A 27,333-nucleotide genomic window follows, 5' to 3' on the forward strand; every position below is an offset into this window, starting at 1 on the left:
AGAGTATCTTTTGTCCTTGATGTGGCAAACCTTATACTCTTCTTTACAGATTTTGAAAATACAGGTGCATCTATGTTCATTTTGTTAACTAAAGCTTTCTACCTTTAAATTTGCTTATGAGAAAACACACACATACTCAAACACACTTGCATATTTTACTGATCTACATATTTACTGAGAATAATGTATAAAGCATAGGCTACTGGTTGCAAAATTTTGAATTTACTGATGAATAAATTTTTATTTATATAATCCTGTGCAGGCAACATCTTGAGTTTACCTGTAATTCTTTAGTACAGTTGAATATTTATTCCCCTCAGTAAGTTTCAGGTGGCATTGGTATCAATGAAAGTTCTCATGTTCCCAGAGCTTACTGCATTCAAACCACCTGGAAACTGCTCAGAAATATAGAATAATCTATCCCAGGCCCACGAAATTGTATCTGGATGCTAAAAAAGCATGTGGGCAATTTTTGGACAAACAGCGTTTTTATTGGTACTGTCAAATATTATTGTTCTTCCAAAACTGATCTTAAAGTAGGTGATTTGGGGTTTTGGTTTTGGTTTCATTTTGCTCAAAAGTAATGACTAAGTAGGCAAGCTAACTAGAATTTAGCAAGTAGTCTGCTTTTGTTTAATGTCACTGCATTTGGAGCTACAAAATCTTAGTCTTAGCTCTATTTTTATAAATGACTGGTGCTGTGGGACAATGGTCTTGTACCCTGTTGTTTGTATTGTTTTAATAAAATGCTGATTGGCCAGTAGCCAGGCAGGAAGTATAGGCAGGGTGACCAGAATAGGAGAATTCTGGGAAGAGGAAAGGTTCAGTTTGCAGTCATCACCCAGACACAGAGGAAGCAAGATGAGACTGCCTTGCTGATAAAAGGTACCAAGCCATGTTACTGACATAGACAAGAATTATGGGTTAATGTCGGATATAAGAGTTAATAAAAAGCCTGAGCTAATAGGTCAACCATTTTATGATTAATGTAGACCTCTGTGTGTTTCTTTGGGACAGAATGGCTTTGGGACAAGGCAGGACAGAAACTTCAGCCAACAGACTAGAAAACAAACAAACAAAAAACCAAAAAAAAAAAAACCTTTGAGGTATTCTAGACTCACTTACAAAAGCCACATATATAATTGAAAGGCCATATGAAAAACAGTAAAATATTTACCATTTCTGTGTGATTGGATAACCACCAACTGCATTCTTTTACTTATTTTTTTCACTTTTTAGCTAGTGATTTTAAAATCCAGCAATGAGTTATTGTTATATGGGCTGTCCCCTGCAGGCTCATGTATTTGAATACTGTGTTCCCAGCTGGAGATTCTGCTTTGGAAAATCATGAAACCTTTTAGAAGCAAGGCCTGGCTGAAGAATGTGGGTGGCTGGGGTGGGGTGGGAGCAAACTTGGAGAAATATAGTCCAGCACCATTTCAGACATAACTCTTTTGATTTCAGCCTGTGAGATCTAACAAGCCACATTGTCAAAGCTCCAGCTGCCACACACAGAGCTATCCCAAACTCTCTAGCCATCTTGCCCTGAAAGACTGCACCCTTTGAACAGTGAGTCAAAGTAAATCTCTCCTTTCTAAAATTTTCTCTCTTGGGCACAGCTATGAGAAAAGGCACTAAAACATGCATAAGACACGACAGAAGAACAAACAAAAATATTTTTGACAGTGTGGTAAAAATTATGAAATAAGGAAGTAATAAAACCATCTGAGGGTAAAATGACAAGGACAAATTCAAATAAGACTCCAGGATTCCAGTTACAGCTCTGAGATTTAACACTTTGACTGTTTTTAATAATTCACTTCCCTGGTTTCCAGTTTCTTTATCTAAAAGATTGGAGAATGATTCTGATTTTACATTCTCTCTCTGAGCTCTGAAATCTAGTGTGTCTGAAATCAATGCCTGTTTTGCCATCTGATGCACCTATTGGAATTCAATACAGAATTTGAGAAATGGAATAAATAAGTCATTCTGGGATTTTTGCCTTTTGACTTGCCAAGAGCAGAAGCAAATTGGCCAATGACCACCCCAGAGTACTAATATGCAGACACTCTTCCTGATAGAATCTTAGCCCAGGCAAAGGGACAAATGAGACTACCAGAGCACACTCTAATCCAGATTTTATTATTATTTGGCTATCTTTTCATTCTGAAACACCAAATCAAACTGCAGAAATCTAATCCCCCTGCTAACTACCGAATTCATTTACAGAGCTGCAGAGCCCTGAGTGAACGGAGGCGAACATCCTCATTTCAGAGTCTTCCATAGAAAATGAATGACTGCTGAGAGGTAGCTATCCTGGAAAACTTACCTAGTCACTCTGGCATGAGAAAACAAACTGACAGGCCTTTCCAGAAGCTAATTATTGTGCCTGCTATTTGGTTCACTGACAAAATTGCTTGTTTGTAGGAAGAAACATATTCGTGCATTCCTTTTTCCATTACCACTATTTCCATCATCATAAATAAGAATCAATAGGCCATTTCATGTAGCATATGCTCACCACCATTTATAACCTCAGTGTCAGCTGTATACAGGCTAAGCTGTGTGCCCCAGTGGGCTGGCTGAGGATCAAAAGAGAGCAGACACGGGGAGAACTTCAGATTTAAAATTCATCCATGAGCACCTAGAGGAAAATGAGGGAGCACTGTTTGTCTATAAAGATGGAGCACAGTGCTGAGCACACGGTAGTCTATTCAAACTCATCATCAGGTGAATGAATGACGGATGAATGCGTAAATGAATCACCAGAAGGTTCTATGTAAGTAAATGGAGCTCATTGGCCTTCTAGGGATGATGTTTTGACAACAGCAAGGTCATTTGTAACTCCCAGTGCAGAAATAAATGCAGAGACACAGTGTGAGCTGAAAAACAGCCTACCTGTGAGATCTGAGTTCAAACATAGGTACAGTTTCCTATGAGACTCATTACGTGAAAAATACTACGTGGAAAAGATAGTCATTCAATGAGGCAGGTGATATCTCTAAAGAAAACCTCTTTTCTGACAGTAGCAATGTTGTTGAACAAAATATAGTTGCAGAAAAGACAAATCAGAGGAAAGATAGAGAAAATAACATACGAAGCTATGAGGAAGAAGTCAAAGCAAGGGCCAGAGTGAGAAATGCATATGTGGAAACAGGGAGACAGTGAAGACACTCATCCAAGAAGATCTTGATATCTAGGTTTGGGGGAGTGGAAAGACAAGGATACTGAGATGTGAGTGGGGGAAGGAGGGAGGAAAAGGCCAGATAAATGTCTGCCAAATAACAGCTATCACCACTGATAACAAGTATAGGAGAGTCTTTTTTCTGTTCTTGAGAAAGACAAAGGGAATTTTAAGTAGGATTAAGTAGTGGTAGCTTTCAGAACTCAGCAGCTCTCAGAAGCAATAATAACTACATAAATAGCTAAGTGGATGTTAGGAATTACCTCACTTGGAGTTTGGCCAGCGTATCAAAAGTTAGAACGCTAACACATTTCTCTGAAAGCTTTCCTAAGACACTAGGGGGTGGGGAATCGTCTCAAACTGTCTGAACCACGCTAATGTTAGGAAGAGGATGCACCTCACTGCTGGAAGATACTCTGTCTCCCGAAAATTAATAAGGCAGCCGCCAACGCTGCTGGGAAGCACATTCTTACCCATGTAAATATATTGCCAGCAGCACCGCCAATGGAAGCAAATTGCTACAGTCGCCAATTATCACACTCTAATATAAAATTTTACTCAACACATATAATCCACAAGTGATGGTCTAAGAGGGGAGGAAATCCATGGGAGTATTTAATTTTTAGAGTTCTTTCTTTCTCATTGTGTGTTAAACAATCACTTAAAAAATAAACTTACAGGGGGCTGTGCAGCATTCAGGGGATAACTGGAAGGTATCAGTTCTCACTTTTTACCTTGTGGACCTCAGGATCCATTTCAGGTCAACACGCTTGATGCCAGGGGCCTTTTCCTACTGATTCAATTCTGTAGCCCTAAACATGAACTTTTTAAAAGACAATTTTAAAAAATAATTCCCAGACCCTGGAAACCTTCCCTCATGTAAATACAGTTGTTTTTCCTCTCAAATACTTAACCACTAACATGTTTTATCATTTTCCCTTCTTCCCAAAAATAGAGAACAAAATGGATTATGGCAATAATCTAAGTCACAAATATCTTTTCTTACAATTTGCAAACTTTAAACTTTTTATTAATTTATTTTTTTAAAAACCTGTCTTTTCTCATTTTACATACCAAACTTGGTTCCCACTCCCTCCACTCCTCCTGCTCCCTGAAACTTCCCCCCCAATCCCATCCCAAAATCCATTCCTCAGAGAAGGTAAGGTTTCCCTTGGGAAGTCAATAACGTCTAGCACATTGCTTTGAGTCAGGACCAAGGCCCTCCTCACTAGGCTGAGCAAGACATCCCTCCAAAGAGAATGGGTTCCAATAAGTCAGTACAAGCAGTAGGGATAAATCTTGGTCTCACTGCCAGTGGCCCTACAGTCTGTCCCAACCATAAACTCTCACCTATATTCAGAGGGCCTTGCTTGGTCCTATGCTGACTCCCTTGCTGTCAGACCAGGGTTGGTGAGCTTCCATTAGCTCAGGTAAGTTGTTTCCGTGGGTATCCCCATCATGATCTTGACCCCTTTGCTCCTCCCTCTCTTCAGCTAGACTTTATGAGTTCAGGCCAATGTTCCACTGTAGTTCTTTGCATCTGCTTCCATCATTTGCTGGATGATACCATTTACAATAGTCATCAATCTGACTACAGGGCAAGGCCAGTTCAGGCACTCTCTCCACTACTACTTAGGGTCTTAGCTAGTGTCATCCTTGTGGATTCCTGGAAATTTCTCTAGTATCAAGTTTCTCCTTAGCCCCATAATGGTTCGCTCAATCAAGAAATCTCTTTCCTTACTGTCTGTCTCTGTCCTTCCACCATCTTGATTACCCTGTTCCCTCAAGTTCTCCTCTTCCCTCCCCTTCTCGCCTGCTCCTCCTCTTTGGCCTCTCTTCTGCCACAACCCCACACTCCCAGTTTTCTTAGAAGAGCTGGTTTATTTTCCCTACTCAGGGGGATTCATGTATGTTTCTCTTAGAGTTCTCCTTGTTACTTAGTTTCTCTGGGGTCATTGATGCTAAAGGCTCCTTATCCTTTGCTTTACATTTTTTTTTGTTTTTGTTTTTCGAGACAGGGTTTCTCTGTAGCTTTGGACCCTGTCCTGGAACTCCCTTTGTAGACCAGGCTGGCCTGGAACTCACAGAGATCCTCCTGCCTCTGTCTCCCAAGTGCTGAGATTAAAGGCTTGAGCCACCACCGCCCGGCCTTTGCTTTACATTTAAAATCCACTAAAGAGTGAGTAATGCCATGCTCATCTTTCTGGGTCTGGGTAACCTCACTCAAGATGTTTTCTTCTAGTTATATCCATTTGTATGCAAATTTCAAGATGTCCTTTTTTTTTTTTTACAGCTGAGTAGTACTCTATCATGTTAATGTACCACATTTTCTTTATCCATTCTTCGGTTGAGGTTGTATGCTGCTATGAACATAGTTGAGCAAAAGTCCTTATAGTATGATTGAGCATCCTTTGGGTATATGCCCAAGAGCGAGTTTTTGGGTAGATTTGTTTACACTTTTCTGAAAAACCACCATCCTGATTTCCAAAGTGACTGTACAAGTTTGCACTCCCAACAGCAATGAAGAAGTGCTTTCCTTACTCCATGTCCTCTCCAGCATAAGCTATCACTGGCGTTTTTGTTCTTAGCCATTTTGACTGGTGTAAGATGGTATCATAGAGTCATTTTGATTTGCATTTCCCCGATGGCTAAGGATGTTCAACATTTCCTTAAGTGTCTTTTGGCCATTTGGGAGACTTCTTTTGAGAATCCTCTGTTTAGATCTGCATTCCAATTTTTAAAAATTGGATTATTTGATATTTTTATGACTAGTTTCTTAGATTCTTTATATATCTTGGAGATCAGCCCTCTGTCTGATATGGGGTTGGTGAGGATCATTTCCCATTAAGTAGGTTGCCTTTTTGTCTTATTGATTGTGTCCTTTTACTTTACAGAAGCTTCTCCATTTCAGGAGTACCCATTTATTTATTGTTGCTCTTACTGTCTACACTATTGGTGTTATATTTAGGAAGTGGTTTCCTGAGCCCATGTGTTGAAGGCTACTTCCCACTTTCTCTTCTATGAGGCTCAGTGTGGCAAGATTTATATTGAGGTCTTTGACTTGAGTTTTGTGCATGGATATAGATATGAATTCATTTGCCTTCTTTTACATGTTGACATCCACTTATGCCAGCACTATTTGTTAAAGATGCTTTCTTTTTTCCACTGTATAATTTTAGCTTCTTTGTCAAAAATCAGTGTGTGTGGATTAATATCTGGGTCTTGATTCAATTCCGTTGCTCCACGTGTTTGTGTCAATATCAAGCTATTTTCATTACTGTAGCTCTATAATAGAGCTTGACGTCAGGGATCATGATGCCTCCAGTTTTACATGATTGTTTTGACTATCCTGGGTTTTTTGTTTTTTCATATGAAGTTGAGTATTATTCTTTCAAGGTTTGTGAAGAATTGTGTTGTAATTTTTTGATTGCATTGAATCTATAGATTGCTTTTTTAGGATTGCCATTTTTATTATGCTGATCCTACCTGTCCAAGAGCATGGGAGATCTTTCCATTTTATGATATCTTTTGCAATATCTTTCTTCAAAGACTTAAGGTTCTTGTCGTACAGGTCGTTCACTTCTTTGGTTAGTGTTGCCCCAAGATATTTTACATTATTTGTGGCTATTGTGAATGGTGACGTTTCTCTCATTTCTTTCTCAGCCCTTTTATCATTGATATATAAGAGTGCTACTAATTTTTTATTGTATCCTGCCACAATACTAAAGGTGTTTATCAGTTATAGGAGTTCCCTTATTGAATTTTGGGGGTCATTTATGTATACTATCATATTATCTGCAAATAGCGAAAGTTTGGCTTTCTCGTTTACAATTTGGATTTCCTTGATCTACTTTCATTATCTTTTTGCTCTAACTAGAACATTGAGTACTTTGTTGAATAGATATAGAGAGAGTGGACAGCCTTATCTTGTTTCTGATTTTAATTATATTGCTTTGAGTTTTTCTCCATTTAATTTAATGTTGGCCGTTGGCTTGCTGTATGTTGCTTTATTATGTTTAGATGTTTAGATAGACCCCTTGTATTCCTGCTCTCTCCAAGACATTTATCATGAAAGAGTGTTGGATTTTGTCAAATGCTCTTTCAGCATCTAATGAGATGATCATATTTTTCTTTCAGTTTATTTATATGGTGGATTACATGAATAGATTTTTGTATGTTGAACCATCCCTGCCTTTCTGATATGAAGCCAACTTGATCATGATAGATGATTTAGTTGATGTTTTCTTGGATTTGGTTTGCCAGTATTTTAATGAGTAATTTTGCATCAGTGTTCATGAGGGAGATGGGTTTGTAATTCTCTTTCTTTCTTAAGTCTTTGTGTGGTTTTGGTATCAGGGTAACTGTAGCCTTGTAAAAAGAGTCTGGCAGTGTTCCTTCTATTTTATTGTGTAGAACAATTTGAGGAGTATAGGTATTAGCTCTTCTTTGAAGTTCTGGTAGAATTCTGCACTGAAACCATCTGGCCCTGGACTTTTTTTTTATTATTTCTTCCTTGACCCAAGGGCAATTCAAATGAGTACTGTTCAATTTCCATGAGTATGTAGGCTTTCTGTAATTAGTGTTGTTTTTGGATTCTAACTTTAAACCATGGTGATCCAATGAGACAGAGGAGGTTATTCCAATATTTTTTCACATTTGCTTTGTTACCTAGTATGTGGTCATTTTTTTGGGAAGGTTTCTTAAGGTGCTGAAAAGAATGTATATTCTTTTGTGTTTAGATAAAATGTTCTGTGATGTTTGTTATGTCTATTTGAGTCGTAACATCTGTTAATTCTCTTATTTCTCTGTTAAGTTTCTGTCTGGTTGACCTGTCCATTGGTGATAGCAGGGTGTTGAAGTCTACTATTAGTGTGTTGAGTTTGATATGCAATTTAAGCGTGAGTAATATTTCTTTTGCATATGTGGGTGCTCTTGTATTTAGAGCATAGATGTTCAGGATTGAGACTTCATCTTTACAGATTTTTTTCCTGTGATGGGTATGAAGTGTCCTTTGCACATGCTACTTTTCTAAAGTAAGTTATATCATCATTCATTTCTTGCTAGAAAACAAACTAGTTACTTGAGTGTCCCTCAAATGGGATTTGAATGAAAATCTTATTGACCCAGTTCCCGAAGATACATTTTCCCCCAGCACTTAAACACCACTTTCATTGCACTAAAATAGTTGTCATTGAACAAATTATTACATTTAAAACAGTATTCAAATAATTCAAGAAATTATAAAGCAGACCTTCCACCAACGCTTCATTCAATAACAAAACAGTTCAGTATTTATTTCTGAAAGAAGTACTAAGTATATGTTGTCTAAAGATGCCAATAGTAAAACTGCATGCCTCAATTTACTTAGAAAACAGGAGTTGAAAACCTGGTAATTCCAGTAATGTGTGTGATAAGTTAGTAATCAATTTCCTAACACACACAGACACACACACACACACACCACAGGAAAAAAAAGTTTCTCTATATCATGAACTGGTATAGTTTCGTGGCCCCAGCCTAACCAATCGAATTTGAATTTGAACAGGACTAAATAGCAATGTTCCAAATGCGGTAGTATGGGGTGAGAACATGCATTGGTTGGAAATCCTGGTCACTCTACATGTAAGTCTTCTGTTGTGGTATGAATCTGAATTGTGCCAATAGACTCACATTTTTTGAAAAGTTGCTTCTAAGCTGGCACTACGAGTGTGGAAGGCCCTGAAAACTTTGGAAGGTAGGGGATAGTAGGAGGAATTAAATCAGTACAGGTGTGTCCTTGACGGCCACAAATGTCCCTGGTCCCCTCCTCACTCTCTGCTTCCTGTGTATCTGCTATAAGGTTAACAACCTCCTTATCCACATGCTCTTTCCATGTGCTGGGCCTCACAGTGAAACAGAATTGATGCAGCCACGGACTCCATCGGAATGATGTCTCTGAAACTGTGAGCCAAACACATTCTATCTGGCTTGTGTTGTTTTTATTGGACTTCTGTTGTTGCTGTTGTTTTTCACTGAGTTGAAAAAAGTAATGGATACCTTCTCTTTTAAAGCTTTGTTATGTGGCCCCGTATCTCCAACTGTTCCTTATGAACCCTCCTCTCTGAGAAGCCGGACCTTCTCTGGTCAGACAGCAGCCTGCCATACTCTACGCCACACCTTTCACCTGAAGACCCACTTTTGCCTTCATCTCTGACGCACTCTTCCAGATTCTTCTGGTGACCAAATGTGCATTGTACTTGCAGCCATGAACTTTTCTGAACTTTATTCCAATCTAAGTTAAAAATTAGCATTTATTTATCACATATATATGTATATCTATGTGTTTATATATGTATATATGAATATACATACACACATACTTCATACATATGTAGGTATATATACGTGTATGTGTATGCTTTTATATGTATACTTAATATATACATATATGTGTATATATACATATATACACACATATAATCATATATATTATATAATTACATATACTATATAATACTTCCCCCAAATAAATGTCATCACTTAGGAATAGCACCAGCCTCTTACTGCCTGCCCCAGAGTTTCTCTAGGAAGTTTCTCTACAGTTTTACTTGAAAACATGCAAATGTGCTGGAACCTTTTCAAGCCTTCACCTCTAAGTTTTTCTCAGGTTTTCTTAGCATATTTTATTTATTTATTTGTCAAAGTTTCTCTTCCAAGCATCCTTTCTTCATCTATTCTGTTCTGTGTTTCCCCCACCCCAGGGTTTCTGAGTCTCTCACCTTCTCCCTGGCCCATGCCTCTGCAGCTGACTGCTGTGTCTTCCTCTCCACAGGCTAAGGATAATCTCTACACTGTTCATTTCTCTTCCTCAAGCCCACTATTCTGTTCCTTTTTCTGAGCACCCAATGATCATGTGCTGGTTATGGTTGCTGTTCTTGTTTGTCAACTTGACACAATCTAGAGTCAGTAGTGGGAGAGCCACAGTTAAGAAAGTGCTTCAATCAGATAGCCCTGTAAAAGGTCTGTGCAATGTTTTCCTAATTAATGACTGCTGTGGGAGGACTCAGAAACTGATGTGGGAGGACCCGGAATGACTGCTGTGGGAGGACCCGGAGTGACTGATGTGGGAGGACTCAGAATGACTGATGTGGGAGGACTCAGAATGACTGATGTGGGAGGACTCAGAATGACTGATGTGGGAGGACTCAGAATGACTGATGTGGGAGGACTCAGAAACTGATGTGGGAGGACCCGAAATGACTGCTGTGGGAGGACTCAGAATGACTGATGTGGGAGGACCCAGAAACTGATGTGGGAGGACCCGGAATGACTGCTGTGGGAGGACTCAGAAAGACTGATGTGGGAGGACTCAGAATTACTGATGTGGGAGGACCCAGAAACTGATGTGGGAGGACCTGGAATGACTGCTGTGGGAGGACTCAGAATGACTGCTGTGGGAGGACCTGGAATGACTGATGTGGGAGGACCCAGAATGACTCATGTGGAGGACTCGGAATGATTGATGTGGGAGGACTCAGAATGATTGATGTGGGAGGACTCAGAATGACTGATGTGGGAGGACCCAGAATGACTGATGTGGGAGGACTCAGAATGACTGATGTGGGAGGACCCAGAAACTGATGTGGGAGGACCCAGAATGACTGATGTGGGAGGACTCAGAATGACTGATGTGGGAGGACTCAGAATGACTGATGTGGGAGGATCCGGAATGACTCATGTGGAGGACTCGGAATGATTGATGTGGGAGGACTCGGAATGATTGATGTGGGAGGACCCAGAATGACTGATGTGGGAGGACTCAAAATGACTGATGTGGGAAGACCAAGAATTATTGATGTGGGAGGACCCAGAATGATTGATGTGGGAGGACTCAGAATGATTGATGTGGGAGGACCCAGAATGACTGATGTGGGAGGACTCAGAATGACTGATGTGGGAGGACTCAGAATGATTGATGTGGGAGGACTCAGAATGACTGATGTGGGAGGACTCAAAATGACTGATGTGGGAAGACCAAGAATTATTGATGTGGGAGGACCCAGAATGATTGATGTGGGAGGACTCAGAATGATTGATGTGGGAGGACCCAGAATGACTGATGTGGGAGGACTCAGAATGACTGATGTGGGAGGACTCAGAATGATTGATGTGGGAGGACCCAGAATGACTGATGTGGGAGGACTCAGAATGACTGATGTGGGAGGACTCAGAATGATTGATGTGGGAGGACTCAGAATGACTGATGTGGGAGGACCCAGAAACTGATGTGGGAGGACTCAGAATGACTGATGTGGGAGGACCCAGGGTGACTGATGTGGGAGGACTCAGAATGACTGATGTGGGAGGACCCAGGGTGACTGATGTGGGAGGACCCAAAAAAAACTGATGTGGGAGGACCCAGAATGACTGCTGTGGGAGGACCCAGAATGACTGATGTGGGAGGACTCAAAATGACTGATGTGGGAGGACCCAGAATGACTGATGTGGGAGGACTCAGAATGACTGATGTGGAGGACTCAGAATGATTGATGTGGGAGGAACCAGCATGCTGTGAGCACTGCTACCCCAGGGCAGGTTGTCTTGGGTTGTTATGAGAGCAAACATGGCAAGAAAAGAGAGAAGTCAATAACTAGCATTCCTTCATGGTCTCTACTTCAGTTCCTGCGGCCATGCTGCTGTTGGAGTTCTCTTCCCTGACTTCCTTCAGTGGTGTGCTATGATACAGAAGTGGAAGCTGAAACAAACCCTTTCCTCTAAGTTGGTTTTGGTCATGGTTTTTAATGGCAGTGATTCAGACCCTATCCTTGAGTTTCTTTTCATTCTTCATCCCTTCTCCTATGATAAGCGCATCTGTCCTCGTGTCTAACTTCAAAATTCTCTATTTATAACTTCATTTGCGCTTTTAGTGACTCCATATAGGGTCCCAGACCTTAGGCTGCCATCCATTGGGAAATTGAACAGCTTGTATCAGAATTAAATCCAACTTGGTTCCCAAACATCTCTTTTTTCTGTTGTTTGTTTTCTTAGCTGATTACATCAGCATCTCCCCAGACCTCCCTGTCAGAGATTCATCATGCAGAACCTCCATCTCTTCTCTGCCTCAGTGCTAATTACTTACCATGTAGTAAGAATACCTACTAGAGCAATTGTTCTCAACCTGTGGGACATGAGCCCTTTGAGGTCACTTATGGGATATTTAAATCACGATTTGTAACTGTAGCACAAATACAGTTATGAAGTAGCAACAAAAATAACTAAGGTTGGGGCCATCACAACATGATCAACTGTATCAGTTGGTCAGAGTATTAGGGAGTTTGAGAACCAATGGCCCAGAGTGTCCACTCTGTATACATTGTACTGCCCTTGGAGGTGACTGCCTAGCACCAGGACTACAGCTGAGTTCACTGGCATCCCCTCTTCATTCCCCTGAACTCTTGACCTTCTTACATTTCTCCTAAAAGAATCTTCATGAAACTGCCATCTTAGCAACTCTTCTGAGGAACAAACCACATCACACTGCTGTCTGAGCAGGATGAAGCCCAAACCCCTCAACTCTGAAAACCTTGAAGACCATTCCTTGTTCTCTGACACACCCAGCACCATCCATCTCTTTAATCCTAACACTCTCACACTCCATCTTCCAAGAGTTGTGGGTTTTTTCCTCCAATCAAAAGAAGTCATTCTAGCTTTAGCTCCTGCTGTTTTCCTATCTTCACAAAGCTGACATCTTCACATGATAGCAAGATCTCTTCTCTCAGGGGTCACCCCTGTGTGAATCACCTTTGGACCACACAAACTAACTGTATCCTCTCTTCCAATTCCACCCTGCCTCTCTTTCATGTTCATTTTTCTTTTATTTCTTCTAAATTTATCTCAGCATTTGAAAACACTGGTCCACTTTCGTATTTACTTAATTTATTCCTGACACATCAGATGCATGTGTAAATTTATGAACATGGATCCTGTCTTGCTTCCTTCCATGTTTGGCACAGGAAGCATGAAGTAAGATATCTTTTCACCAATTTGTACATTTTCATATTCTCTCTGATTATATGCCCGTGATAACATTTAGCATATTACCACTTCATTGGAACAAGATATGAGATAGACAGAATGTAAGCCATCTTGAAACATAAGTGAAGAAGGAAAACCACGTCTAACTAATTGCAGTTTTCAGTATCATTTTTCCCTAACGATTTCTGGGGTTTTTTAATCATGCTATGAACAATCCTCTTTAAATATTCAATATGTTAGTTTCTAATTATATCACAGATATATGTTTACATTAACCTTGTATCATGAGCTTATTAAATTTACAACTTAGTAGTAACTGCTAAAGGTCCTATTTCTATGTACACAATCATGTTGTTTGCAAATATAAAAGTTTTATTCTTGCATTTAAAGAGGGACACTCAATGATTATTATTTTGAGTACAAGCTATAGGAACTAAAAGCATCAGAAACCATGGATGCTGGGGGGATAACTGTTATGCTAGATGGAGAATAATAGCATAATGGAGAAACACATTGCCATAGTTTAAAAACACTTGTCTTACAGCAATGTATGATCAATTATCCTCACTGTGTTTGAATTCCTGGAAAATAATATCATCTCTTGACTGTCTGCCTACAACCTATAAAACACATTAAGGCAATTTTCTCAAAGAAGACACTTAAAATATGTTACTCAAATACAACTGAAATATCCCAATGCTGCCCACAAGTTATATTATTGATAAATAGTTATAAAGTATAAGACCCAGTGAACGAGATTTAGTTTACTGAATGATGAGCTCATGTTCATCCCTGCTAAGGAAATATGAGACACAAGAAAACAGAGGATTGCCAATCATGACGCAGAAGCACTTCCTCTCTTAGGTGATGTGAAAAAGGTAAAGTAAAGGAGGGTCTACCTGTGCATTTCTTCATGTGACTGTTTCTCTTCCCATGTGATCCCAATTTGCATCCAAAATTCTCCTCCCAAAATTCTGCAAACCACACATTTCTTCGATTATTGGCAAGAGTTCGGCTTCTAAAGTATCGATCAAACCCTATTTTGAAGGAAAAAGATATGATTTCAGTATTCATTCAAAACCAAAACAAAATACAACCAGAACTTTGAAGAAATGTTTCATTAACAATATTTATAACATATTATATATGTACATATTATATATAATAAATATAGTATATGTGAATAAAACACACACAAATATATACACAAATGAATAATTCTTTTCTCTCTCTCCTAACATAAATTGACTTGACACTCCAGACTTTTCTGTATCTAATCCTACTTCAATCCTATAATGTCTCCTGTATATTCTATTTTCAGCTAATTCAATAAGGCAATCAGAAATGAAACAATCTTATAGAGTCATGGCTAAGTAGTCTGAATGATTAGTTTTCTCAGGAAACTACCTAGTTTAAGGGAAGACATAGAAACAATGCCTTACCCCAGAGGATAATATTAAAGCTAGGAATTTAGGTCATTGTCAAGAGTGTTATGAGGATATTTTGGAAACAGACCACCCATCTTTAAGGTTTCCTCCAAGTTTTCTGTTTCACTTATTTTTCGATAGGGTCAATTAATATAATGTATTCAGTGGTTTAATCAAATCTTTCCTTGTAACAAGCTTCAACCCTCATAAACGTCCATTAAAGTGCACAAAAGTAAACTACAGTAACTAGCATCATGAAATTGTCTAATTTTAATATAGTGCTTTTTCACAAGGAAAAAAAATCTTTAAACTACACTTTTAGCACTTATTGGTTGCATGGTGGAAATGAATCCTGTGCCAATAGAGATGTATATTCCATCCGGAGTCAACAATGATGATGATAACTCAGAGGTGAATTATAACTTTGACTATTACATTTCTTTATTTTTCTCCAATGTTGTAGATTAAACCCAGAGCTATATGGACCTTAATCAAGTGGCTGATTACTGAGCTATGTTCCCAGCATGCATCTGAACTTTGAGTTGACTGAAATAAAACAAATTATCCTTATTACATCCTTACCATCAATGGATGCCCTTTTGGGCAAAATTGTCACGGCCCCTTCTGCAATCGCCTCCTGTTGATAGACAGGTGCAATTTTGGATCCCCAACTATCTGAGCCAATCCATAGGAAATGCCCGCTTTGGTTTAATTTTTTAGCTGCTTCCAATATCCTCCTATAGGAATAAAATGAAATAAGTATTTATCATTTACTGTGAAGCTCATAACACCAGTGCCGAAGCCTCAGTGTGTCCTCCAAATTCCATGTATCATGGCAACTTAATTTTCCAATTGATATGTTAATGATTTAGTGGTGGAATTCTTGTGGGGGGGTGTTAATCAGGTTTGACTAAGTAGGGAGTGTAGGTACCAGGATGACATTAATGTCCTTCTGAGGAGAGAAGCAAAGTCCAGAGTGAGATGCTTCTCTGACTTGCCATATGATGTCCTCCCTTTAAAAGCTGCCTCGAAGCAGCTAGAACTCTACTTTTGGGTCGCCAGAGCCAAGAGCCAAACAAGCTTTTTCCTTTATAAATTTCCAAGTCCACAGTATTCACTGATAGCAACAAAAAGTGAAACCAACACAGTTTTATAAAGTTAAAAACATTCAGTGGGTCACTGTTAAACAATTAGTCAATCATGCTAATTGCTTGAGCCTTATCATCTCCTAAAGGAAATGCAGCTGAAATTCCAGCATGTGTTAATTGTGCTAATCCTTAACCTGTTCTCATCACTGTCTCTCATTCTGATTTAGCTTGTCTCACTCAGTTCCAGGTTTTACTCTACGGGCATTGCTGATATGGAAATGAGAAGGCTGTGGCATCAGAAGCAGAAGGTAGATTGTGTGCAAAGGAACCTAGCAATTCTTGTGAATCTCACCAGATTTTGCACTGTTCATAAAATATGTTTAGAAAGAATGTGGTGCACAAATCTGATCTTATATCCTGCAAGAAAGTAATCAGCACCTGATGTCGTCCTCGTTGGCAAACATGATCACTGCACGCGCATTAGGTGTTTCCAGAAGGCGTTTGATAATTTTTTCAAATTCTCCAGGTCTTGGTTCACGTGGGATTTTCTGTGATTGAGCAATGCAAACACCACCTGTTTGAGGGGGAAAAGTTTGTTTCAGAAAAAGCACGTGTTTAATTAAATCTTTTTAAATTAAATCTTAATGAGGTTAATTGCATTGTAAAAGCACATGATTTAATACAAAATATTGTTTTCCTAAACATGTGCCATTCTAGTACATTGAAAGCAATTGTACCTGTTTTATTATAATATATGCACAAAGTAAATAACACCAAAGAGAGCTTGGTTTCCCTCCACAAATTTAAACATTTTGTTGTTTTTCATGGTGGTGATCGTGAAGGTTTAAAAAGTGCTGGAACCTAAGATCTGTGAGGAGATCTTGGGGATGGCAGGGCAAAGGGGACACTTTACAATTATTTATTATAAGACTAAATGCACGTTATAAAATTATCTCTGACTATATATTGCATGTGAGGCTACTACCAAATAGCAAGGTCCTTTTTCTTCTTTTTATTACTAGTAGATAACATTTAAAGTTAAGGGTTTTTTTTGGGTTTTTTTTTTTTTTTTTTTGATCATAGCATTGCTTCACACGTTAGCAGACTATGTTGTGAGCTATCCAATAAATCTCAAAGATTCAAGCATTGGCTTGACATAAGATTCCATCATACAAATCAAAAGAGCAATTTGAGCCCGAACAACGAATAGGAGAATTGGAAGGGAAAGGAAAGAAAGAGGGGAAGAAGGAGGGATCCAAGACTCTTTCAGTCTTTTCTAAAACAATGAGAAGCCAAAGAGAAGCTTAGAGAAGCCTCTGCCCCTGAGACTCCAACATAGCGGTAGAAGAAAGCGTTTTGTTTTGTTTTGCTTTCCTAATTGCAGTGGAATGGAGACAAAAACATATCCTAGCACTGGTAGAGAAAATAGAATCAGCTATAGGTTTTTTTATATTGTAGCTCAAATGAGCTTTTTTGAGCCATTTGAGAATGAAGTTGTCATTTGTGACACTGCTTTAGTAGGTAAAGGTATTTTTACTCCCAACACCTGGCAATAACCAGTCACTCAACAATTAATGGCTAATGCATAGTTATATATTATGCATTAGATCCTGCAATATCTATCTAATCTAGAAAACACCATCTAATCTGGAGACAGACACTGTACCAAATTACCATGGAATATGTAATAAACTAGAAAATTACAAAAATGCATTATGTAATGGGAGCAAAGAGGAAAGATAATGAGAACTTGGAAGAGTCAGGTTTCAAGGAACACATGCAAACACACACACACACACACACACACACACACACACACACACACACACACCACCCCTGTGTGAGGAAAAGAGAGGTTCATAACAGACTACAAGATATGAAAGAGCCCAGCTTAATATCAGCCTAGAGTACAAATGGATTAAGGTTGCTCGGAATGGCCATTTCAGAACAAGAATATATTTGTCAGGATTGCATGTGAAATATCCAAGCACTGAAAGTTAATCCCGAGGTGATGGTATTAAGACAAGGTTGTTGGGAGGAGACTGAGTAACAAGGATTGAGCCCTATGAACCAAATTAGTATCCTTTCATAAAAAAGAAAGAAATAAGGGGGAAAGAGAAAATAGAGAAGGGAAAAGAGAAAGAGGCGGGAGAAGAGAGACCAGAGAACTCTCTTACACTACAGGCCATCTGAGAACACAATAAAACAGTCAATTATCTTTGAAGCAAGAACTGAGCGATCAGAAGACTCCATCCACACTGGTACTCTGTTCTCAGACTTCTAACCTCCAGAAGCGTGAGGAATAAATCTCATTGTTTTTGAGCCACCAGCATACTGCAATCTATTACAATAGCTTGCCGGAACTAAGACACTACATAATTTAGACTTCATCCTAAAACAAAATAAGAATTCATTTAAAGCTAACCATCCAGAAAGAGATAATCTTTCTTTTAGGAAGAAAACTGAGCCTAGCAATAGACAAGTAGTTGAATGTGTGTGATCAGACCTGATGTGTACAGCAGAAACGGAAGAGTAAATATTGATTAGTTTTCTAATATGTTTGAAAATATCAAAAATTGACTCTGTAGTAGAAATGTACGCACTAACCTTGTGCTATAGTCCTCGGGGATGGAGTTATTCATAGTGGGGCTGCTTCCTATACTTACTGACTAGTTTACCAGTAAGAGTATAGTGATCAATTCATTACACATTAAAGTTGATCCAGTATTTACAAAATATGTGTAGGGAATGAAGATATAAGGGCCAATAAAATGGACATGCCCTCTTCTTCAGAGAATTTAGATATAGAAGCATTTCGGGCTTTGCGAAAAAAGGGGATTTATACTGGCTGGCTCAGTCAGTGGTCAGGAAAGATTACTCTGAAATTGCATAATTTAGTTGGCCTCAAAAGGATAAAGTACCTGTAGAGCATAATATAGGAATTGTAAGAAAAAAGCTGGAAAAAAAACAAGCAATGAGTACAGAAGTCAGTCCTCAATGGCCCGTGGAAAACACTGGCTGCCTGAGCATGGCATTTCACAGATGAAAAGGCATGAGGACTCCTGATGTCAAGGGAGACCCAGATTGTAAACAATAGAAGCAGAAATCCCACTGAGAAGGTTATGGACATCCGTGGTGGGGAACAATGAATAAGACAACGCCACCAAAGGTAGAAAGGACAGACAGAGCTCTATTGGAGGTTCTGAGCTGGAAACAATGATGTTTCTTATTGATTTGATATAAATCGTGAAGTAACAGGAAGTCACTACATGTACTTCCATGGATTCGGTCATGGTGACCAGTTTTGTGAAGACATGATTAAACAAGCAGGCCCGGTAGGCACGTGGTAGAGAGGATTAATTCAAGGCAGGTGTCTTCAGAATACCTGTGGAACATCCATCAGGCTAAAGGGTGTTTCCGGAGCTAAGGAGGCAGGATATGCAGTCATCACTCTGTCTGGTGTTAGGATTGAGGATTGAGCTTTAGATCAGAAGAGAGAAGGAAGCTGGGGGAGAACTGAACAAATCATATGCTCTGGATAGGGATCCAGTGAGAGGCTGGGAACAAAGATCACATCTTTGAGAAATATTTTTGAACCCAAACTGGAGGAACGCTGAGAACTATACTTGCTTTAAAACTCAACAATGGCTGAATGACAACATAAGGTGACTGCCAAAGGACGACATGAAACTGCAACAACTCTTCAAGGAACAATGGATGCTTCCGAATATGACTGCCCTTTTAATTAAAGTGCCATGATTACTTAAGTACTACTTAAAGACCTGTTATATCCTTGGCATCATTCTGAGACCGCTTCCAACTCCAGAGTCAGAAAAATACGGAATTTAAAATTTTTTCATTATACTTATTTCAGGTGAATCATTCTTCACGTATGGTTTAGTCTGAAGTCAGTGGCAGGCTTTCTTACTGAGGACCTGGTAGAGATTTTTGTTTATAAAATTCTGGTGTATGTAGGATAGATTTTAACAAAGGATATATCCTTTTTTTTTTTTCAAAATTTGCCCTTCCCCTTATACTTCTCAATCTGGCCAATTTGTTCTGTAAAGGCTACATCTTTATTTCAGCTGAACCAATACTGTTAGGGAAAACCCACTGGACATGGCCTGTTGGTGTTTGGTACCTTATGGATATTTTATTAAGTTACATGGTGACTGCTTCTCCAGTGATTTGCATGAGAAGATTAGATCATCTTCCTTAGCCCTGAAACTCATTCACACTTTCTATTTCTACATCGTTCAAAAGAGACAGCCAGTTAATCCATTCATAAGCACTCATAGTCTGCCGGGTTTGGGGAGCTATATAGGCATGCAAAGATTGCCTGTACTCAGCAGTTTCATCAGTTCGCGGAGAGACAAGATGTGCATGTAAGAACACCAGATGACAAAGAAAGGTAGCACCAGAGATCTATCAAAACACAGACATCAAAGGCAAACAAGCCATAGTCCCAAATGGGCCACTGATTTTGTATTAAAATCAGTCATTTCAAATGTTAGAATTAATTTAAAAATATTTAAAAATAAAGTGAAATTCAGCCAAATATTCAGTCCTAAAGAAAGATACATTTCCCACATAATATCCCACAATATTTTTTTACTCCCCCACAAAAAAGAAAACCTGCCTTAATTTAAACACCTACAAGGAAGAGATGATGGCTCTCCTTAGGGAATTTGCATCTATGCTCTGATAGCTCACTCTGAGAAGTTACTGACCAAGTATGATTCCAGGAGCACTAACTTTCCTTTCCCACAGCATCTAGTGCTACCGTGCTACAAGAAACAGTTTTAAAGTTTGGCATCCATCTACTCCCCCAAAATCATTATAGGGGAATTTGTAACTATTTTTCCAGTGTTTTTGGACTGGTTCCTTTCCACTTGTATAATGTCCCCTGTTTCATTACTCAACAACCATTCACGATCATCTCCTATGTAAGCACATCGCTAGCTCTCCACGCTCATCCATGCTGGGATCCCACCGCCACACCTAACAGCAGCTCCCTGAGGTTGTTTTTATCACTACCTTCCTGAGAGGGTAACAGAAACAGGAGCATCAATCGGCTGCTGGAGGCTGAAGTGCCAGCTCACAGCCAGAATGACTGAAGTGTAGACTTTCCCCTCACCATGCCCATTCGTGATTAACTATACATGTAGCATAATGGCTTGATAGCTGCGGATCACTGATGAATAAGATAAAGCAAATTTAAAGACTCATTTTAAAAACCCAGCAGGCTATTCCTGGTAAATCTGATTGACAGCTGCACAAATGCAGCTCTTCTATTGAGTATTAAGAACTTAATTAAGATACTTAGAACTTTGGGAGCTTATAGAACGGACTTAAACTTCAACATATAGTCATTCTATACTCAGTGCTTCCCAATCATTTCTGTAAACGTGTGTCCTCAGAAGACTTTCCTTCGGTACCTTGGCTCCTATTTCATCTTTGTACTACAGCAACCACAGTGACTGCAATATTTATGTTTTTCCTTCTCCCTGATTCCACTAGAACACTACAGCCACTGAATTCTTCCCTTTCCTCTCATTACAGTAACCACAATACCTATTAGACTTTGCTTAGCACACAGACATTTTAATATTCATGTATTGGAGGAATAAATGTAAGGTCTGTGATTGGCGGTTTTGAGATACAGAAATAGATAGAGATAGTTCTGCTTTCAGAGGCCCATCAGCCAGGTGGAGAAAAGATTGGATACATGTAAACATGTGGTCAGAATGTGTCTTAACAGTAGAAATGAAAGTAAAATAGGGGCTGTGGTAATGTAGAAGACCTTACCACTGAAATAGACTCTGCCTCCCTAAGTTCTTTTCACCAGGATATCGTGGGTTAGGAACCTGCGTAGGCCATCTGTAGGGTAGCACTATAATTTGTTGCATAGATATGAGAATAAATTTGTAAGCAATGTCAGGGCTGTTACCTCTTGAAGAAGGTGAGACTTGTGAGTGAGGGATCTGCTGTCACAGGCCTGGGAGCTGAGACCTGTGGGTGATAGCGCTGCTGTCTCAGGCCTGGGAGATGTGACCTGTGGGTGATAGCGCTGCTGTCTCAGGCCTGGGAGATGCGACCCGTGGGTGATAGCGCTGCTGTCTCAGGCCTGGGAGATGAGAGACTTGTGTGCATTGGTTTGGTAGTACAGAGACAAAGTGGTATGTGAAAGAAAATGAACCTACTGTCTGGAGACGTGAGAGTAGATCTTGTGTGACCTTGACGAGGAGGTCAGAACATCACCCAAGGACATTGTAGGAACCCAATAAGAAGGTTAGAGTTCTAGAAAATGCAGCCCATGTTCACTGTTGATACTTCACACAGTCATTGACCACTATCACCCACATTGAGAGGATGTTTGATGTCCAGATCTAAGCCACAGAGTTTCAACAGCTCTGACTTTTCTACTATCCATCATTCTCTGCATAGCATCGTCAAATATTCCACGTTCTAGGGGGTGGCTTTTGCTCACTTGCCTATACCAAGAAACAGAATGAATTGAATATATTTCAGGAAAATGGGATGGGGACGGGAGGAAAGGGGAGGAGAGATACAGTAGCACTTTTCCTGGCCCCAATAATATAGATCTCCTTTCAAATGCAGTCAATAAATAACATCTCAAAGATCTATATTTAAAATTAGGGGTTGACTAGATGGCTCAGTAGGTAAAGACTCCTGCAGCCAAGCCTGACATTCTGAGTTCAGTTCTCAGAACTCGCAAGATATAAGGAGAGAGCTGATTCCAGCAAACTGTTCTCTGACCTCTGCTCACACACACACACACACACACACACACACACACACACACACATACAGAGAGAGAAAGAGAAAATAAATACATAAATAAATGAATGCAATAAAAATTTCATTGAATTTGAACTTTTTAAAATAATAAGAGAATTGCAACAAACATGCTATTCAAGTATTAATGGTGCTTACTATGATGGAGAAATTATGAAAACAGTTACATGCTGCTTCATGTAAAAGTTTGCCAGGAATCATGGAATCATGGCAGTCTCTATTCTCAGCAGGCCTAGAGGTCACATAGACTGATCTTCCAAGCCTGGCTCCTGTCAACCACTCAGGGAGCCATGAAGACTTAGATGAAAGTTTCCAGGACCCAAGATTACCTGGTAGAATTGGAGGCCACCAGTCACCAGCAGCTGTGGTAGGAAACCAGATTCTAAGAGGGATTTTTGTCCCCTACTGACCTCCACAGACTCCTGAAGCTTTGTGTGAAAAGCAGAGAAAGCCCTTAGTGAATATGGGCTGTGACATGGGCAAGGCCATGTCAGGGACTCTACTCACGGGAATGGCTAAGCCACCTTCCCACCCTGGGATAAGTTTCAGAGGGAATGGTCGTCCCCTCCTCTTGGATCTGAGTGCAGATGTTGATAGTGTGTTCAGCAAATATCCACCATAGCTTTCCTACCTCAGATAGTTACAGTTTGCAGGCTGCTCCCCTACAGGGACCGATCCATGATCCAAGTGTATATCATAAACATGTTATCTGTATGTGTCTTACTTAAAGTGACTGTTACTGTAATGAAATATCATGTCCAAAAAGTAACTTGGAAAGGAAATGGTTTATTTCACTCACAGTTCCATGTAAGCATTAACCAGTTAGGGCAGGAACTTGAGCAGGGCAGGGACCTGGATGTAGGAACTGATGCAGAGACCATAGAGGAGTACTGCTTACTGGCTTGCTTCTCAAGGCTTTTTCAGCCTCTTTTCTTACAGAACCCAGGAACATCAGCCTAGGGATGGCATCACCCACTGCCCCACATCCCATCAATCACTGATTAAGAAAAAAATGTTATACAGCCCAATCTTATGAAGGAATCTTCTCAGTTGAGGTTCCCTCCTTCCAGATGACTCTAGTTTGTGTCAACTGACCTAAAATTAGCATATATATATATATATATATATATATATATATATCCACCTTCTTGTTCAGCTGTATGCAATAACCCCACCTCTCTCTATGGAATAAACATGCTGAGCTTCAGGTATGTTCGTGGAGGCAGAGCTGCGGCATCTCCATCTGACAGCTCAGACAACCAGATCCCAGCCAGCTCTATCACTGGAGGATGAGACAGCTCCATTTGTGCACTGTGCCTCCAATGTACAACAGGCTCAGAAAAGGACTCGGATTCTGAGAAAACAATCCACGACTGTGAAAGTAATGTGAAAATCCACCACATCAGCCAATGACCATTGATTTAAGAAGGACCTGAGTACCAGAGAGGACAGCTTCTTTGTTTGGTTCCTGTATTGACTCCACTGATCCAAAGCAAAGATGGAGAAAAAGGCTCCCTGAGACAGAACCAAAGTAAAAGTAAATGAGAACTTACTGTCACAGATATAAAGTGGTTACTCCAAGTTATATACACTCATATAAAAATTCAGAGACATCTCAGCTGACCCCTAAGTCAAAAGCCCCACCTTCACCAATTAAAGGAAGATGGGCAGAAGGCAGCGTCACAACACATCCAACAATATAAAGACCAATATGGTACCACCAGAACTTAGTGGTCCTACAACAGGAATACCTGAATATTCTAACTCAGAAGAAGCAGAAGAAAATGACCTTAAATATAACTTTATGAAGATTATAGAGACCCTTAAAGAGGAAATGAAAAAATTGTTTAAAGAAATGGAAGAAAAAAACAAACAAAAAATTGGAAGAAATCAATAAATCTCTTAAACAACCCAAGAAAACCAAGGAAAAACAATCAAACAGGTGAAACAAACATCTCAAACAGTTAAAGACTTGAAAATTGAAATAGAGGCAATTAAAAAACACAAATTAAGGGATTCTGAAAATAGAAAATGTTGGTAAATGAATAGGAACTACAGAAGCAAGCATTACCAACAGATTACAAAAAAATGGAAGAGAGAATCTCAGGAGTTGAATATACAAAAGAAGAATTAGATTCACCAGCCAAAAAAAATCATTAAATCCAACAAATCCTTAACACAAAATATCCAGGAAATCTGGGACACCATGAAAAGACCAAACCTAAGACTGATAAAGATAGAAGGATAAGAACTCCAGCTCAAAGACACAGAAAATATATTCAATAAAATAAAAGAAGAAAACTTTCCCAACCTAGGGAAGGATATGCCTCTGAAGGTACAAGAAGTTTACAGAACATCAAATAGATTAGGCCAGAAAAGAAAGTCCCCTCACCATATAAGAATCAAAACACTAAACATACAGAATAAAGAAAGAGTAGTAAGAGCTACAAAGGAAAAGGGCCAAGTAACATATAAAGACAGACCCATCAGAATTACACCTGACATCTCAATAGATACTCTGAAAGCCAGAAGGTCCTGGTCAGACATGCTACAGATATTAAGAGATCATGGACACAAGCCCAGACTACTATACCAAGCAAAGCTTTCAATCACCATAGACAGAGAGAACAAGATATTCCATAGCAAAAACGGAATTTAAACATTACCTATCCAAATATCCAGAAAATACTAGAAGGAAAACTCCAACTCCAGGAAGCAAATTTAACTACACCCATAAAAAGACAGGCAACAAGTAACCTCACACCCCACACTAGCAAACCTCGAACTAAAACACACAAAAACTAGCACTAAAAAATAACAGGAATAAACAATCACTGATTGTTAATATCTCCTAATATCAATGTACTCAATTAACCTATTAAAGACACAGGTTAACAGACTGGATATGAAAACAGAATCCATCTTTCTTCTGGATACAAGAAACACACCTCAACCTCAAAGACAAACATTATCTGAGTAAAGGGTTGAGAAAAGATTTTTTAATCAAATGGACATAAGAAACAAACAGTGGTAGCTATCCTAATATCTAACAAAATAGACTTCAAAACTAAAGTCAATCAAAAGAGATAAAGTAGGACAGGCCATACTCATTACAGAAAAAATCCATCAAGATGAACTCTCAATCCTGAATATCTATGCCCTAAATACAAGAGGACCTGCATATCTAAAAGAAACATCACTAAAGCTTAAATCGCACATCAAACCTCATATACTAATACTAGGAGACTTCAACACCCCATTCTCACTAATGGACAAGTCTGCCAGACAAGAACTTCGGAAGAAATAAGAGAACTAACAGATGTCATGACTCAAATGGACTTAACAGACATATACAGAACATTCCACCCAAACACAAAAGAATAAACCTTCTCAGCACTTCATGGAATCTTCTCTAAAACTGACCACATACTCTGTAACAAAGCAAATCTCAACATATACAAAATAATTTGGAATAATCCTTTGTATCTTATTGGTTCACCTGGTTTAAAGTCAGAATTTAACATCACTAATTGCAAAAAGCCAATGAACTCATAGAAAATGAACAATGCTCAACTAAATCACCCCTGAGTCAAGGAAGAAATAAAGAAATGAAAGACTTCATAAAATTCAATAAAAATGAATGTACAACATATCCAAACTTATGGGACACTTTGAAAACAGTGCTAAGAGAAAAGCTAATAGCACTAAGTGCTTACTTAAGAAAGTGAAGAAATCTTACACTAGTGACTTAACAGCACATCTGAAACCTCTAGAACAAAAAAAAGCAAACTCACCCAAGAAGAGTATACACCAGGAAATAATCAAATCGAGGGCTGAAATCAATAAAATAGAAACAAAGAAAACCTACAGAGAATCAATGAAACAAAGAGCTTGTTCTTTGAGAAAGTCAACAAGATAGACATACCTTTATCCAAACTAACCAAAAGGCAAAAAGGGAATGTGCAAATTAACAAAATCAGAAATGAAAGGGGGCATAACAACAGACACAAAAGAAATCCAGAGAACCATTAGGTCATACTTCAAAAACCTCTACTCCACAAAATTGGAAAATTGAAAGTAAATGGACCATTTTCTAGATAGGTACCACATATCAAAACAGATAAACAATTTAAATAGACCTATAACCCCAAAGGAAATAAAAGTAGTCATCAAATACCTCCCAAAATAGAAAAGAAAAGAAAGCCCAGGACCAGATGGTTTCAGCTCAGAATTCTACCAGAATTTCAAAGAAGAGTTAACAATACTCCTAAAATTATTCCATACAATACAAACAGGAGGGACATTGCCAAATTCTTTTTATGAGGCAACAGTTACCCTGGTACCCAAACTACATAAAGATGCAATTAAGAAAGAGAATTACAGACCAATCTCCCTTAAGAACATTGATGCAAAAATACTCAATAAGATACTAGCAAACCAAATCCAAGAACATATAAAATAAACCATCCACTATGATCAATTTGGCTTCATCTCAGAGATGCAGGGATGTTTCAACATATGAAAATCTACCAAGGTAATCCACCATATAAATAAACCGAAAGAAAAAAATCATATGATCATCTAACTAGATGCTGAAAGAGCATTTGACAAAACCCAACACCCCATCATGATAAAGATCTTGGAGAGATCAGGGATTTGAGAAATGTGTCTAACATAATAAAAACAATATACAACAAGACAACAGCCAGCATCAAATTAAATGGAGAGAAACTCAAAATGATACCTCTAAAATCAGGAACAAAACAAGGTTGTCCACACTCGCCATATATATTCAACATAG

The 27,333-nt window shown here is 39.0% G+C and overlaps 1 protein-coding gene across 5 annotated transcripts in view; it reads right to left on the reverse strand.

Annotated features, from left to right (window-relative positions):
* Positions 1-27,333, reverse strand: part of Grm8 (glutamate metabotropic receptor 8) — a 799,977-nt gene that overhangs the window by 428,148 nt on the left and 344,496 nt on the right. For all 5 annotated transcript variants that reach the window (XM_075953597.1, XM_075953596.1, XM_075953598.1 and 2 more), the window contains exons 4-6: positions 16,152-16,287; positions 15,208-15,362; positions 14,098-14,235 (exon numbers count right to left, since the gene is read on the reverse strand). In XM_075953597.1, coding sequence (XP_075809712.1) covers positions 14,098-14,235; positions 15,208-15,362; positions 16,152-16,287 — 429 coding nt within the window. The remainder of the gene's footprint in view (positions 1-14,097; positions 14,236-15,207; positions 15,363-16,151; positions 16,288-27,333) is intronic.

Source organism: Microtus pennsylvanicus, chromosome 19 (genome assembly GCF_037038515.1).
Source record: "Microtus pennsylvanicus isolate mMicPen1 chromosome 19, mMicPen1.hap1, whole genome shotgun sequence".
Classification (NCBI taxonomy): Eukaryota; Metazoa; Chordata; class Mammalia; order Rodentia; family Cricetidae; genus Microtus; species Microtus pennsylvanicus.